The 13,211-nt window shown below is 40.9% G+C and overlaps 1 protein-coding gene across 2 annotated transcripts in view; it reads right to left on the reverse strand.

Moving 5' to 3' along the window:
* The window catches only part of AFG2A (AAA ATPase AFG2A), a 226,313-nt gene that overhangs the window by 9,685 nt on the left and 203,417 nt on the right, over positions 1-13,211 (reverse strand). Inside the window, exons 16-17 of one of the 2 annotated variants that reach the window (XM_075150208.1) lie at positions 12,416-12,498; positions 10,914-11,947 (exon numbers count right to left, since the gene is read on the reverse strand). In XM_075150208.1, coding sequence (XP_075006309.1) covers positions 11,881-11,947; positions 12,416-12,498 — 150 coding nt within the window. In that variant the 3' untranslated portion in view covers positions 10,914-11,880. Of the gene's footprint in view, positions 1-10,913; positions 11,948-12,415; positions 12,499-13,211 lie in introns of those variants that run through there. The other variant, XM_075150207.1, reaches the window with a different exon arrangement.

A 13,211-nucleotide genomic window follows, 5' to 3' on the forward strand; every position in this document is an offset into this window, starting at 1 on the left:
CTCTAAACTCAAAGCCGCTCTATTGGGCCTTGAAGGAGGCCGTAATACAAGGCAAGACCCCCGGTTTAGGAAACTGTATTAACATTCGGTGCTAACCTCACCGGTGCGTTGTTTTATCTAGCTCCCAATTGCTTTCCTGATGAAGATCATTACCAAAAAATGAACTCCTGAGGAAAACAAAAGCGAGGCCTTCATGAAGTATTTTGCAGTTGTAAGCAGGAGCCAATTCTTACAACATTTAATACACACTCATTGTTTTCAATGGAAGTTGGATCGTGCCCTATTTTGCAAAACCAAATGCAATCTAACATTTTGCATTACGCTTTTTCACAATTTACTTTCCCTGAGGAGAACTTCATGTCTTTATCAGAAGAATGGTCTGGTCATAAGCAAACAGCAGAAAAGTCAAATCCCGATCTCCTCATCCAGTTCTCTACCGCACAGATATCCCACTGACTTCACCAGAAAGGATGCCTCAGTAAAAGCTTACGAATGTTACTGTATTATATATTTGTTTGATGAAACATGCCATGTTCCAAATCACTTCCACATCATCAATACTTTCAGCACTACTTGCTGCTCTGCTGAGCTGTGTAGAGGAAAACAATCCTTTCTGGCAGGGAACGGGAAAGAAGCAGGGTAACAGCGCCAGAAGAGAAAGAGAAAGGTGGAAAGGACAGAAAAAAGATGATGAAAGCTCAGCAGGAGGAGGAGATCTATACAATAGGACTTGTCTTTTGGCAGAAGTGCTAAGAGCTTCTTCCACATTTCACAAAAGGAGCGTGAATAATTCCTCTATTTTCAGCACCTTTTCCCCATGGATCTAAACACCATGCTGCAAACCACTTTGCTCCAAGTTATTCTCAGAGGAGAGATAAGTGAATACCATCTACGTACAAGACAGGCAGTGACTGAGCTCCTGGAAAAGAAACAGCTCTGTGGTACGGTCCATGTTCTGTGTTATTAGCAGTCATTAAATTAATTGCTGTATCTGTAAGCAACAGAGCAAACACAAACTGATAGGTACCGTCCACGTGGCTGACGGGGCCATAAACACGCTAGACTGTTCCCACGGCCTGGCAGCATCCAGCTGAGAGAATTGTGACTGTTTTTTAACATAACACCTCAAAGCGGTGATTAGTTATGAGATTAATACACCTAGAAGCCTTTCAGAGTGCCGCTTGATGTCAAAAGTGAAATGCGATTGCACTGGGAAGCCCACTGCCTGGGATGAGGCACTGGAAGTCACCTGCGCAGAGGGGGTGGTTTTGTGGAAAGACCTGCGAAGGAGTAAACCTCCCTCCATTCCTGCTTTGAATGTCCCATTGCAGAAAGACTTTGGTCAGGCTACATTCTGTTCTAACTTTTTCTTTCACTGTTTCCCCACCCAACTTCATACAAATTCTTATAAAGGTTGTGTACAGACTTGTACAAAATGGAGACTGACACCAGCTCTTGGAGGATTTCCCAGAGCAAGTCTAACAGAGATTATATAACATGTTAAATCTGTGTGTTGTGTTTTTTTTTTTAATTTTAATATAGATGTTATTATACTACTAGTTTATTCTTCCTAGCTTAATCCTCCAACCACCCTTTCAAATAGTTAATTATGTTTTGCAGAGATTAAAAACCCGAGGTTATTACACGCATTTTGTTTCCAACCCTTACATAAGACAGGACAAATGTGTTACAACTGGAGGGTCTTAGCAAGTCATAACAACCATTGTTTTCCTTCCACATAGGCTAGTACCAAAGTCGGGGGGGGCGATCTTTCCTTTAATTGATGTAACAGCAGAACTTCAGAGCTAGCACAAAACTTTACTTCTATGCTCTATTCTTTAATCAGAGATCTCAAAGTACTTTACAAAAGAGGGAGAAAGAAAGTCTCATGGGAGAGAAATGACTTCCAAAGGTGTCACGAGAAGAGCCGACTAGGATAGTAGTTCAACTTTCTTGACTCCTAGCCTGAAAACCTTCCTACAGAACAGCTGTTTCTAGATGTGGGGAAAGTAGCCCGGGTAAAAAAAAACCCACAACATTCATTTAGAAACAGCCTCCGTTTCAGAGAAGGAAAACATGTCCTACATGGCTATTTTATTTTATCCAGTAAAGAATAATTTTAACATCATGTGTGATTGGGAAGTATAGTACAATTTTCAGGAGCTTAAGATATCAGCGGGAATATAATTTTAGATACATTTCATGCATATAGATGTATTTTAACTCATGCCAGCCCCAAGACCCAAGGAAGGAAATAACCAGAAAGCTGAAAAACAGACAGCTCAAGACCAACGGGAGCAGGGGGGAGGACAAACATGAGGCTTGGAGGTGTTTGTGAGGGAGCAATGATCAAAGCCTCGGACCTCACGTTGTTCTACTGCTGTGACTGCTCTTCACTGCAGTAGAGTCCCTGTTGCTCTTGGATAACTGCAGCGCGCTCAGTGTTCAGAAAACAGTTTTTTTTTCTTTTTTTTTTTGGCCTAGAAGGCTTTCCTCCTGTCCCGTGTGGACCAATTGGTGATCTACCTATCCGTCCAGAGACCACTGAATGAAACTACTACAAAAATAACTGGAGTTGCTCCAGCACATGGCAAGGTGCCTCAAAAGAGAAGTCAGCTTGAACACATTTTGCTTACACTTCCAAGCTCTACAGGTTCCTTATTCACTTCGGAGCAAAGTTCAAAACCTTGATAGTCCTGGTCTACACAGCTTTGTCTCAACCTCTTCAACTTCTTCTGTGGTCCCCCCCCCAAGACAATGCAATAGGATAAATCCAGCTTAACATTATAGGGCACTCATAATAATGAAGATATTGATTAGTCCCAAAAAATCAGGCTAAGTCCAATCCTGACAGAACTGACTTCAAGATATAAAACACATCTTTGCGCAAAGCCATCTCCAAGATGCTCTTCCAAATAAGCACTTTTGAAAACACACCCAAGCAAACAGTCAACCACGCTTTATTCTGAAGGAACCAACAGACAAACCCAATGGTTTTTGTGAATGTTCTTGACATTCATACACTTTCATTTTAGATACCATGATAACAGGCACCTGCAGTAACACAGAATTTTCTTTTTTAATTTAATCTACAGCCATTTCTTTTACAAGGTTAGGGCTTTTTTATTTTGTATTTAGTGTAAAGCTTGAGGACTTTAAAAAAAAAAAAAGCCTAAGGGTTACTAACAATCCTCTCCTCTAGCTGATGCTCAGTATGAGGCTGATTTTGTCATCACACTGTGCAAGCTTCTTCCTGGGTGAACTCGGACAACATAATCTCAGATTAATTTTAAATAGTCACTATGTCCATACCAGGGTAGATGCTACATTGCTGGCAGGGGAAAAAAAAGGGGGGATTATAATAGCAAATGGTCTAAAGCCTATTTGGGCAGTGTAGCAGAGCTTACCAACAGTGATGGCCACAGAAATAGCTCAGGGCGCTGCCTCGGTTTTTCTTGAGGTCACTTGGGCTTTGCGCAGCACAGGGAACACCAGCCCAAGGATGCTGTTCTCAGAGCTCTGCTTCAGCTCTGCTTCTGGAGACAGCACAGTGGAACACAGCTGCTCTCACCCAGGCTAGGGTAGGGCAGCACTCAATTTTTTTTTAAAAGCGCTGTTCTGGGACCCTACTCTTCATGTCATGCCAACCTTTCTGCCTTGCATCACCTCTCTCCCACTGCTCCTTCTGTCTTGTGCAGCTTCCTCCACATACCTCACATCAGCTTCTAAGCATGACCTTTTTCACAAGCTACACATCTTCTATCAGGTCCTCTCAGGAGATGGCCAAGCAGACTTTCATGAAAACCAGTAGCGAGGAACAAAATGGTCTGTTGAAGGTACAAGATCCTTTTAATGGCTACAAATACTTCCAGAAAAATAAAGCCTCTCTGAGTTTGTTATTGTTGCTGTGGATTTTCCTTCTTCTCCATCTCATTGTTTTTCTTGTAGAGTTTAGAAATAAACAATGAGCAGACTTAGAAGAAAGGAGGAAACTTTCCACACACGCTTTCTACTCATTTCTCTTCCTCCCCGCTTTTTCTTAGATTTTCATTCCCCCCCCTTTTCCTCTTCTTGTAATTGAGGAAAAGGGTAAAATTCCCCTCCTCCCTCTTGATATCACTACCTGATACTAATTTTCTGAAAAATTCAGAAGAGAATATATGTCTTAAGTTTTCTTTTAAAGTTTTTGCAACTGTGCTAAACCCTACCAATGATATGATAACGAAATATTTCCAGGAGGAAAAAAAATCTGTAAAAACTCTCTGCACCCATGGGGCTTGCCGCACTTCAAGAGGGGTTGCTCCAAAGACCTCAGAGAGGTCCCACTTCCATATGCAGCAAACACCGCGTTCTGCCTTTAGTGCCACCCCGGTGCAATCGTTATCTTTTCCAGTCAACAAAGTCCATTTTGAAGGAGAGGGGGAAGACATGAGAATTTCTTTTTCCTGGAAGAAAGCAACTGCAAGGGTGTTCTTCCTGCTGCACAGGAAACATTTAGCGAGACCAATGCAGAAACCAGGGCTGACCTAGAAGAACTTAGTCTTTGATTTAAAAAAAACAAAAAACAAAAAAACAACAAAAACCCAAAGAAAGTATGAATCGTAATGTCTGCCACTTTATATGCACCCTAAGTGTCTGAAAGAGTCAAGCTCCAGAAACAAATCTGCTAATCCAGTGCTGATGGGGTTAATGATTCCACTTAATGATGGGGTTAAAGCCAGATTCCACTTGGTGCTTAGCAGTGAGACACGTCCTACCGTAGGGCTAGGGTGACTGGAGCCCTCCTTCAGCTCACCATCACACCAAAATCAGCATCAAAATAACACAAACCTGCCCCTACTCTGATTACAATCAGTATTCCTACTTTCTATCTCCTTCCAAGTCCATTAGCCCCACCGCCTTTCCACATTAAAATCAGTCAGTGTTTAATTTCAGGGTAATCTTCCTAATTCACATGTTTATTTTCACTCATTTTCTCTATCTCTTCTCCCACCTCTCCCTCCCCCCATCATGAATCAGTAAGGGCTCTGATGCAGGGACTTACCTTCTCGCTCAGCAGACAGTGATCCCAAAATTCAGATCCCCAACAGTCAAGTAGGTAAAGAACAGCTCCCCTACCATCTTCTTTTAAGTCGCTCCGGCAAGTGCAGGAAGGGGCCTAACAAAGCTGTATGCAGCCAATTGTGTTATCAAGGCACTTGGCACTACCAGCTGATCCTTGATTACTATTCATCCCTCAGGAAAATAAAACACCCTTTTGTAGTAAAAGTGTAACCGGTTGCTATGATGCATTACATATTAACAAAAGCAGCTTTTTACCAAAATTACAGATGATGAAAGCCTGGAAGTGGAATCAGACCAAGGTAACCAGTTGTTTCTACATGTTTCAGATAAAAAGCAGACAGTTTAACCAAGATTTTCACACTGCTAAGAAGAAAGTGGTGGGTGAGTTATGTCACATGTTTGTACATAAAATGGTAATCAGTTCTGTAAAACAAATGTTAGGGATAACATTTTCTGTTGTAATGACCTTTCTGGTGTAGCATCTGACAGATGCAACTGCCAGCACTGTAGTAACCTCAGTTTTCACAGGGTGTCTTTAACATTTTTGTGCTTTTCTTGAAATCCACGCAGAAGTTTTAAATATGCTTTCATATTTTCCTTTTTTTTCCCCCTAAGAGTACTGCTTATTAAAGAGCATAGTTATCCGAAAGGCAGCCTACTAAGTAGAAGGGTAGAATTTGCCAGTTTGGTAGAATAATCCCTACTTAGGTGGTGAGGAAGCATTCCAGAATGTTACAGGATTTGTTTGTTTGCTAATCTACTTAAGCACCCATAGGCCTTAACGCCCACAGCTTGTGTGCTTTAGGGATCTTTCACGTCCATGGCCACTCTCAATGCAGTAGCTCTGCGTGAAAGCTGCAGATTTAGACTTGCGGCAGCGCAGTAACCTGACTAGCGAGACACTCGCCCGAAAAGCGCTATATGGCTTTCGTCCACTCACCCGCCAAATCCCGCTCTACAGACCTCATAAGCAGTGCCAGCCTGCACGTAGCTGCGGTAGCACATGCAAGTCACTCTGCTACTTGCATCTTGCACTTCTGCATCAAACCCAGCCGACTCTCAGTTAAGACAGTAATCCAAGCACCACGAAAACACCTCACATGTAATGCAAATGAGGCTGTATGAACACATTTCACATCCTCAGTTTTGGGCAGACTCGCTGACAGAGAAGGGGGTAGGTTTAAACGGCATTAAGCAGAGCAGGCTTGATGCAAGCAGCTACCCCTGTGTGAAATTTGAAGCTCTTGCCAGCGGTGTGGAGGAAAGACATGACCTCATTATTCCACAGCCCAGATAATCCGTTCCTGGATAAAGTGAGAGCTGACAAGTGTTTCACCTTGAAGGTTATCAAAGCCCTTTCCACACTCTGCTGATGCGGAGACATTTACTTTACCAAACAGGGATGTGAAAACTCCTCTGTGTTAGTAAAGGAGATAAAAAAATGTGTGGGGGCGTGTGTGGTTAAGAGCACACTGCCATGCCACACAGACACAGGGATTGAGAGGAAGAGACCAACGGCATTTCTAGAACCATTTATGCGAACAGGATACATTTGTACAAGTTGATAAAATTTTTTTTTTTTTCTCAGTATTTTGAGAGTTACTGCTCTCAATTCCTTCCATCGACCTCTAGGTACTTTCTCTAGATAAGTGCCTAGGGGCCTCTCTTGACATCAGCTACCCTCTTTAGCACCTCCAGAAAGCTAGTTCAGCTCTTAGCTGGGATAAGTCACTACCTGGGCCATCTTCTAGTGTCTCTCCAACGACGGCTGAGGGAACCGAGAGCGATTCCACTTCCCTAATCTTTTAGATGAATCCAAACTTTATTGCCATGGGTTTTACACAGGCACATGCAGTCAACACACTAGCCTCAAATTTTGTTGGAAGGACCCGTAATCTGTCTGAGCAATGGCTCCACGCTAGTTCAAGGGGAAAGAATGTCATCTGGTTGCCATTGCCTTCTCTTGCAACACCTGCGCTCTTGCTGGAGGCCTGCCACGCAAACACAAGAGCGGGGCTCTTTCCCCCTCACCGGTCCAGTCCTTGGCGGACTAGTTAACAGAGAAAACACACATCTCCTTCGCCTATCAGGACTCTGGAGTTGTTGGATTTAAGTCTGCAGGGAAGAATGACACCATTTAAAAGATTTAACACAGAACATACAAAGCCCTGGAGAAAACGCATGGCTGAGTTTCCTATAGAAAAGATTAGTAAATGAACAAGTAGTAGTTGCAGAAAGAGCAGACACAAACCCCAAGATTAGGAGTAGGTTTCAGCTGAAATATGTGTCTTCCAGATGTTAACCTGCCATTCAAAACACGCCCAAATACAATTGTGATTCTGCATGTCTCTTGCACCTACTCCCTAGGAAAAGCTTTTTATTAAATTGCACACATTAGATCACCTACGGTATTTTCTGTCATGTCAAAGGAAAAAAAAAAGGCAGCAGCAAAAGCAAAAAATTTTGAGATTTGCAGTAGATGGTAAAAATTATTGCAATTCACTACAACCGTAACAAGGACATTAAATACAAATACAGAGGGTCACAACGCAAAGCCAGTTTTCCAAATGCAACTCTGTTACCGGTTAGCTCCACGTTGATCAGGACCTCAAGATAGAGTTTGGAGCAGCCACAAAAATCTTTACATAGGCCATCTGGCTCCTGCATCCAGTGGCCAATATGTCACTTTGGAGTAGCCGAAATGCACCGATTATCCACCCTCCTTCACCTGTCTCTCCTTACATGCTGGCTTTGTCAGTGGTGGTCAAGCAGTGGACCTCCCCATCACATACGTCACAAGCAGGTCAAGGCGCAGGTCAGTTTGTACCCAGCTCCCACTGCAAGCCACTTCCCATGCCCCTGACTGCATTAGCACGGGGCTAATACCAAGCACAGAAGTGTGAAGGAAGCACGTTCAGCTTTGTTCCAACTTTGTGATCACAGGAAGCAAGGCAAATGCCTGCTTTTTAGTAATTCTTTCAGGGGCTTTTGCCAAGATTTTGACAGTGGGTGCCTGCCTTCCAGGCACATGCGTGACTCTTCATCTTCCAAGTGCAATTCCTTCTAAGTTCTCTCCTAGCTAGCACTAGATATTGAGCTACCACAACTACTGGACATTTGCTTTTCTAGTACTGGTAATACTGTTTCACCCAATCAATTGCTTTCTCTGGGAGATCCAGAAACCACCAAAAGCCTTAAGGGTCAGCCTCCTCCACAGCCTTGCAATAAGGAGGGATAGTTTTCCTGCCCATGAACTTGTGTCCATCAGTTAACTTCAGCTTACTGGGCAGCACATGGCAAAACGCCAGGCTTTACAGTTCGGCTTTCTCTTTACCCCTCTCCATACCCCATCAGCACAGGGCTTGACGCCTGCTTCACAGGGAAACATCATCCACAGACAGCCTTCCCACAGCACGAACCGACTGATGCTCAGTTATAGGAGCATTCTGTTTGGCACGTGCCCAGTTTCTGAAGGAGAAGAACCACACTTTGACATTTAAAATGAGTAAAGGAACTAAAAGGAAAGAGCCAGAATACACAAACCAGAAAAATCAACTTTAAGGACACAATACTTGAAAGGGCTGACAAGTCTAAGTTTGATGATTTTGAATAACCATCTTTGAAAATTATCTTTATTCTGTCCCCGATGTTTGCCCTCGCACCTGAACTCAGTAAACCTTATGTTCTGTTCTCATTTAGAGACTGTAGGCAAATTATCCACAATAAACTTCATTCTTTTTCCAGGATTAAGAATTGTATATCGTACTTGTAGTGAAAATCTGTTTTATGCATTAGGGAGAACACAGGACTGAACTTTTTTTCAAGTTAAGTGAAGAAATTTTTGCATTTTGATCATAAATATTCTCCTGGTCATTTTTGGCAAACCTGTCGAAAGACATTTTATGCCATTTTGCAAGATGTTGTTATTGGAGGAAAAAGTTAGACTTTGTATTTAAACAAAATGTGCCTGCAACATTGAAAAGCTGATTTAATGTTAACAATTCTGCAACTCAAGCAGTATTTGGGCCAAAAACTGGCTCCAAAAGATAATGGCAGGCAGGAAAAAGACTGTATTTCTAAAGAACGTGAAAAAATAAGACTAGGAACCACTTCAGCATTTAAAGAGAGGATGAGAGAGATATGTTCTCCTCAGATGTGTTCTTTTCTGTTCACTGAGCCTCTATCGTTTTATTAAAATTAAATCTCACGGAAACATCCAAACAACAATAAATGTGATTAACCCAGCAGAAGAAAGAACGCCTCTATCTTTGATTTACTCTGAAGCGTAGAGGTGTTCAGGCTTATATGGCCTCACACTGCAAGCAATTTGATTCCGTGCCAAGGCACAATGCGTTCAGTAAAACACGCTGTGAAAAGTTCAGCTCTGAATTAAAAACCACTCATTTAAATGACAGGCTAACAGAAGATACTTTTGAAGTGCTCTGTCCTACAGTGCCCTCATCAGTAAGTTCCAATGAGAGGCTGAGGGTGCAAAAGCACTCACCAGACTGGATTATGAAAGGACTATGTTGCTGATGTGCTTTGACCAAAACTGAATATTTGGTTATTTTCCAGAATTCTGATAAGAAGGTTTCAAGTTGCTAGTCCACGATAACAGCGATCTGTCATTAGGAACCAGAAGGGGAATCATCATACCTTTCTTTAAATCTTAATTTATCTGTGGCTTGCAATGGAGTAAGATTTTGAGCGGCATCAGACTAGCCAAGTTTTCCAGAGTATTTGGGAGCAAAATAAACCTTCTAGGGACTTCACAAATTTGCCATAACTTAATTTTTTTTAGTATCTTACTTTTTAAAAAAATCAAGTTCCACAAACCCAACGATAAAAAGGGGAGCTTCCTACATTTAAAATCACTTCAGGTATGTAGGTATGTATCAAGAAATTTGGTACCATGTGGATAAATCTGGTACCTTGGGGATGAAGGGATAAATGTTTGCAGGGATGTTTCTTCCCCCAGGTTTTTTTTTCCCACCGCAGTCATGGGCCAGCATTCTCTCCTAGTGTCCTCAAATTCAACGTGCAAAATTCCCTCTGATGGCAACAGGAGTCCACGTACGGAAAGGGCAGCCAGATCTTACCTGCCTCTCTCTTTCAGTTTCTCAGTTCAGATTCACACCTTGGTGCACATTCCCAAGGGATCTGAGCACTTCCCAAGGAATGGCGATCTAGTTTTGCTACTCATCTGGAGCACCACATAGTGTTAGTTTTAGGATACAAAATTACAACCAGAATTTGTTATGGGCAGTAAAAACGACAGTCTCTCTCTCCTCTCTTCAGGAGCACAGGCTGAAGGAAAGTACCAGGGGATAATGGTATGGCATTTAATTTTTGGAAACATTAAAAATGTAGTGGTTATGATAAATAGTTCACATCCTGAACTTCAAGTTGGAGTATATAGAGTTTAGAAAAGAAGGATTAAATAGTTTCAAATGCAGTCTTGATCCCCAAGGCAACTTTTCCAGTTTATAATTTTCTTAATTTCCTTCTTAATAGTGTTCTACTATTAAGGAGTCAAACAATGAAAAAAAGAAAAAACCTGCACATATGTCAGATGAAGGAAGTAGACAACCTGCTTTTCCTCATCCTCTAATCCTTTTCAGTGATAGTAAAATTAAATGCTAGTTATAGCAACCTCATACTCTAATCCTTTTCAGTGATAGTAAAATTAAATGCTAGTTATAGCAACAAGAGGTTAGAATAAAAGTAATAGAAAAGTTGTAATTGAAAAATAGTAGATTTCTGTTTAAAAGCTACCAATTGTGTACAGAGTGAAACTAGGTAAAAAGAGAAAAAACATAATCAAGGCCAAGAGATTACTTTTTAAATTTCATATTGATAATATAAGCAAATTGGTAGCAATACCTCTTAGACAGATATATACAAGTTTCTCATAAAAAGTTATAAATTTCTAAATAATTATAACTCTCCCATGAATACATATATAATAACTGCAAGAAAGAAAAGTCTTCAGAACCACCAATAAACCAACCCCAAAAATAACCTTACATGTGATAAAGTCTGAAATGATATTTCTTGTTTACTCCAACAAGTAAAAGCAGGATTTGGCTAAAATTTTAATCTGTAAATTCTTCTACTTACCTCTAAAACACCAGGAAAACACAGAATTGCCTATTGAAATCCAGGGTTTTGTCATCTTTTTTTAAAAATTTTTGTTAAAGTTTGTATTGGTTTAGCTTTACCTTTCTCTCTATTTTTCATGACTGGAGTAGAAAAGCTCAGTCTTTCTATTGTGGGGAAAAATGCTGAAAATGAGTTTGCTTAACTCCATTTCATACCGAGTGCAAAAGCAGAGAGCCCATAAGGACCTGTCGTCCTTTCAACAGACGATATAACAAAGAAATAAGTTGAAAAGGTTTTATCTGTCCTTGAACTATTTTGTGGTCATTTATAACAGTATTTGCAAGGAGGTTTTCTTATTCATTAATTAGGATTCATTAGGATTTTAAGTGGCCAGCTTTAAATTACCAATCAACATTCCTATTTATTTTGATGGAAACAAACAAACAACAAGACACTGACACCTGGCAGTGGTTTCAGGTTAGCCAAGAATTAGATGCAGTTCACTCTTCTGAAATGCACAGGCAGCTAAGGGATGTACAGTTTTTAAGGTGCCTGCGTCCCAGTATGTGTAAAAAGGAGTTATTTAAGACCAAAGATAAATGTTTCGATGTAATCAGTCAGGATACCTTGGCTTTATCTCGGAAAGCTCTACGTTCGGCAAGCCTGTTTGGCAGCTTTTCTGGAGATCATAAATCAAAAGATTCAGAATAATTTTCAGCATTTTTGTAATGAGGCCACTCCCCAAGGTCTGCGTTTCACTGGGATGGTCCCTGGGATTAACCTGTGGTTGAGGGAGGAACAAATGAAGACAGTAATGACACTTGTTGCTACTGTCTTTAGGGCCAAGAATCCACCAAAAATTCAGAATTTGATAATTATTTTTTGATACATGGACATACACTCAGATAAACTGGCTTAAACCAGCAATCTTACTACCTCTAAAATGCAGATTATACCACTTTAATTGTAAAATATGAAGTTTTGGATGATATCTGCTACACTCAAAACTTCCACACAGGCATTTATTACGACGATTCTGCACTTCAGTTAACTTCAGACACTCCACTCACAATACAAAATTCTTTAGCTTTTGACAGCTTTATAAAGGAAATTTGCTATTCACACCATGAATGGGGGTATGTGTTAATTTGCCTTTCAAAGTGCGTGCAGTCCACTTTGCTGCTGATAATCTGCATAAAACTGGATTAACGAATCAGGAATCCTTGGGGTCACGACAGTCAGTGCGTACCGAAAGTGTCGTCCCATGATAGACTTGGCATGTATGTCTTCCTGAAGAGCTAGAAGGGCTGCTTCTCTACAGATTGCTGTTATCTGCAAAGAAACAATAAAAAAAATTCACAGAGCATTATTATAATAAAATAAATTACTTTAAAGGAAGAAAGCAATCACAAGAATATCAACATACTCCAAATGCCAGATACTCACAAGGACAGAGTTTCTCCAACTTTTTTTTTTTTTAATAAATGAGGTTGTGGGTGATGAGGACATCCAAGAAACAGGACATAGCTCGAAATTCAAACCTCAGTAACATTACATTTCATATTACAGTATGTTGCAAATTAATTTGATAATCATATTACCTTGTTTTAAACTCCCCGCAACACCTGATAAATTAAAACCCCAACAACCAGCGATACATTTTTCTGTTCCCAAAGCGCAAGAGCAGATATTCCCAGGCTCTGCGGGCACTTTTCTTTCTCAGCTTTACGCTGGGAAAGAAGTAAAAACAATTAATCCAGAAAGGAAGGCTAGAAGGAGAGGGGTGTGTGGAAGGGGAGGAGGGTTAAGGTCTCATACCCTGCAATGTGTTTTTAAGCTCTCTGGACTTCAGACAGCGGAAACAGACTGATGCCAGTGTCACTCTAAAGACACATTACTGTGGTGAAAAGAGCTTGTGGAATGAAAAGAGATATTGTGATTTCCAGTGCAACAGGGAAAACAGTGATTGATATTGACTGCTCCCTTATATCTGTAAATGAAAGAGCCAGCTGAAACACATTTGTCCAGCTATTCAGCATATTTTC

This window comes from Calonectris borealis, chromosome 4 (genome assembly GCF_964195595.1).
Source record: "Calonectris borealis chromosome 4, bCalBor7.hap1.2, whole genome shotgun sequence".
In the NCBI taxonomy this organism is placed as follows: Eukaryota; Metazoa; Chordata; class Aves; order Procellariiformes; family Procellariidae; genus Calonectris; species Calonectris borealis.